The 3,091-nt window shown below is 48.0% G+C and overlaps 1 protein-coding gene across 1 annotated transcript in view; it reads right to left on the bottom strand.

The window, feature by feature from the left end:
- ARID5B (AT-rich interaction domain 5B) overlaps positions 1-2,540 on the bottom strand; it is a 182,323-nt gene extending 179,783 nt beyond the window's left edge. Inside the window, exons 1-2 of the mRNA XM_040485129.1 lie at positions 2,154-2,540; positions 1,457-1,711 (exon numbers count right to left, since the gene is read on the bottom strand). Coding sequence (XP_040341063.1) covers positions 1,457-1,711; positions 2,154-2,174 — 276 coding nt within the window. The 5' untranslated portion in view covers positions 2,175-2,540. The remainder of the gene's footprint in view (positions 1-1,456; positions 1,712-2,153) is intronic.
- Between the last annotated feature and the right edge of the window lie 551 nt (positions 2,541-3,091).

Below are 3,091 nucleotides of genomic sequence, written 5' to 3'. Positions count from 1 at the left end.
CTTATTTCCGAAGAGGCAGATCCGAGGGCGAAGGTTTTGACGAACTCCAGTAATTAACCGGCATAGACCACTGATGGGTAATTCGAGCCTGGGAGAGGGAGTGAACTGGCGATGCCAAAAGTAAAATCAACTCCATCAGACCAAGGGATTCTGGAAGGACTGGCAGGCAGCTCTACGCTCCGGGATGAGTTAAACGCGGAACCATTCATTTAACAAAAAGATCCTACACCTACCTCGAAAGCTCGAGGGCCTGGCACAGAGCTAGCTGCCCTCAAAAGTCTCAGTTTGATCACCCTGCTCTCGCTTGGGAAACACAAAGCCTTGCCAGGCGGCCGCGCGCCCTCCCTCCCCACCGCACCGAGGGCACTGCCTCCCCAAAATAGTTCCCCCGGTGGGTATCGCGGCGCTGAGGTCGGTCAGCTGACGAGGGGAGCCCGCAGAACTGCGGTCACACATGAAATGACAGAGCCGAAGGGAGGCGGCCGCCCCGGCGCCCGGTGACAGCAGCTCACCTCGGGCGTCCTCCCGGGAGCGCGGCTAGCGCCCCCGCGGCCGCCCAGAAACGTGCCGGCGAAGCTCTGTCCCTCCCCACCCTTCCCGGGAGCGCCGTCTGGGCACGGAGGCCGCGGGACCCGCGGGGCCAGTGGGCGAGCACACACCCCTCTGCCCTTCCCTCCCCCGTCCCGGTCCCACACATCCCAGAAGATCGCGCTGGAAGACGTCCACTTTGCGTGGAGTAATTGAGAACTAGAACATCAAATGGCTTGTCCGAGGGGGAGGGGGGTGGGGGCGAGAGATAGTTGTTAATGCTTAACGTGTTTGTGCCGGTTACACGACCGCTTTGAAATCCGCCCGGGCAGATCTGCAAGTTATTTGAATGTATTATTCCAGTACCTGTCATTTATCACTTTATTCAACACGTCTTTGCCAACTCAATAGCTTTTGATCTCACTCTGCCTCCATTTCGTAATTTCCGCCCTCTTAAACATATCAAATACTTACTTTAAAAAAAAAAAAAGTGAACAATATCGAAACCCACCGAAAGAAATCCACCCAGCCCCGACCGAGCCAGACGCGAAGGTAAAATTTTCAAAAGGCAAAAAATATAAAAAAGCATGTGATGTTCAAGCGGCAGTAGCAAGAGAGAACGATCACACACACACACACACACACACACACACACACACACATCCTTGAACAAAACCCTTCTCGAACAAGTTATTTGATCTTGACTAAAATCAGCAGTTGGATCCTCTTTGTAAAGCTGACAGCCAAACTCTGACAATGGCAAAATACTCGAGCCCCAGCTAGTGGCGCTACCCCTTTAAAAAAGGAGTCGATCCTGCTCGCCTGCAGAAGTGAATACAGTATTTTCAAGCTTGCCCTGTAATAAGCATTACTAGGGGAGGGGGGGGGGATAATAAAGAAAGAAGAGAGGGAGATATAAGTTTACCACCTCGCCATGGTCGCTATTTCTGCCCTGGGGAGTGTCTTCTGGGAGGAAATAAAGTTTAGAGCTGGATAAAAGTTGCCGGCTGGTCCTCTCTTCCCACAACAGCTGGAGCTCCGCTATGCAAATCGGATCCTTTGGCGTACATCTTACAAAGAAAAAGTCGCCAAGGGACAAAATTCTTGGTTTGCCTTCAAGGTGGAATTGAAAAGCCTTGTAGAAAATGTAAGGTCCGTGCAAGCCACACGGTGAGCCGACCCACTGCAGGGGAAAAAAAGCACCAAATAAATAACGTAGCCATCAGAGCACAAACATCTATTCCCAGACACATTTACACACAGACATCCACACTCTTAATACAGAAGAGCCAACAGATATAAAGCTGGGTGGAAAAATAATAGAGCCCACAAATTTTCTGCCTCCCTTAAAAATAAAAAAAAATAAAAAATAAATAAAAAACTCCGGGCACCCCCACCGCCACCTCTCCCTACTTCTCCATCTGAGGCGGTAAAATTACATTATGTATGTATGATCAGTGCAGGGATTTTTTTAAACAATAAAAATGATTTGGGGGGATGCAGAGGGTAAAAGTTTGGTGAAAAGTTTGTGGGGGGTGTGGGTGGGTGCAGAGGTGTGGGTGAGTTGGGGGGCTGGGGGGTGCCGGGGGGTGCCGGGATCGGAGGAGCGGAGGAGAGCGAAATACCTGGAGTGAGTTGGGCTCCATCTCGACGTTCTGAATTGATTGAACTCAACATTCTCTCCAAACTTGTTGGCTTGAATGGATTGCATCAGGTCCTGGCAGGGAAAAACATTCTCTGCCTTAAGCTGGCGTAATGTCTCAATATAAAACTGAGCTCTTGCCTCCCCTTCGGCACCAAAATGATTGAAAATATGTCCTAATATTTCTCTGACGACTCAATTTTCAGCTCCTGTCAAAACTGTGTAGGTTTCCTTCCAAATGTGGGATGATCAAATTCATAATCGGAAGTAAGGTTCCGTCCGATCTCGGCGGGAAGCGGATGGATCAAGGCAAAAAACATATAGGAAGGTTTGTAAAAATAAAATCCACCCTAAAACTGTGTGAAGATGAGATCTCCCTCTTCCCAATCTCCCTTGTCTAGGGGTGTCGTCTAGTGAGATTTTTGGAGGAGACGAGAGCTCGCGAGCTCCGTTTTGCATCTGACAGGACCTGCTTGTATATGTCTAATATAAAGAACATTTCCTGCAGAGATTCCGGGGCGCTGCTCCTCTTTCTAATGCTCCTTAGCAGATTTGCTGTTATTAGACATGTAGATTTGTTTGATAGTTAAATTACGCTTCCTCACTGCCATGTTTTCGAGAACTAATCTGTTAAATTATCTTTTGATGCCTATTTACATGGAAGGGAAAAGTGGGTTATCGATTATATAAACATATAAATATTAATGCATTTGTTCGCTTCGCAAAAAAAAAAAAAATACTCAGCGGAAAAAAAAACCCAGAAAGACAAGTGAGCAATGCACAAACATCTCAGGATTTTGCAAACAATATTGAACGGACAGCGACTGCATTTAGGGACTGGAACAATAAACGATGCATGATAAATCAATAAATGCGAGCAGCGAGTCTGCTCGGAATATGAATTCAGGCTCCCGGTTCTGC

The sequence above is a fragment of the Herpailurus yagouaroundi genome, unplaced genomic scaffold (assembly GCF_014898765.1).
Source record: "Herpailurus yagouaroundi ecotype Mexico unplaced genomic scaffold, PumYag 163, whole genome shotgun sequence".
NCBI lineage: Eukaryota > Metazoa > Chordata > Mammalia > Carnivora > Felidae > Herpailurus > Herpailurus yagouaroundi.
The sequence above is the reverse complement of the archived record's forward strand: the minus strand, read 5'-3'. Positions and strand labels throughout refer to the sequence as shown.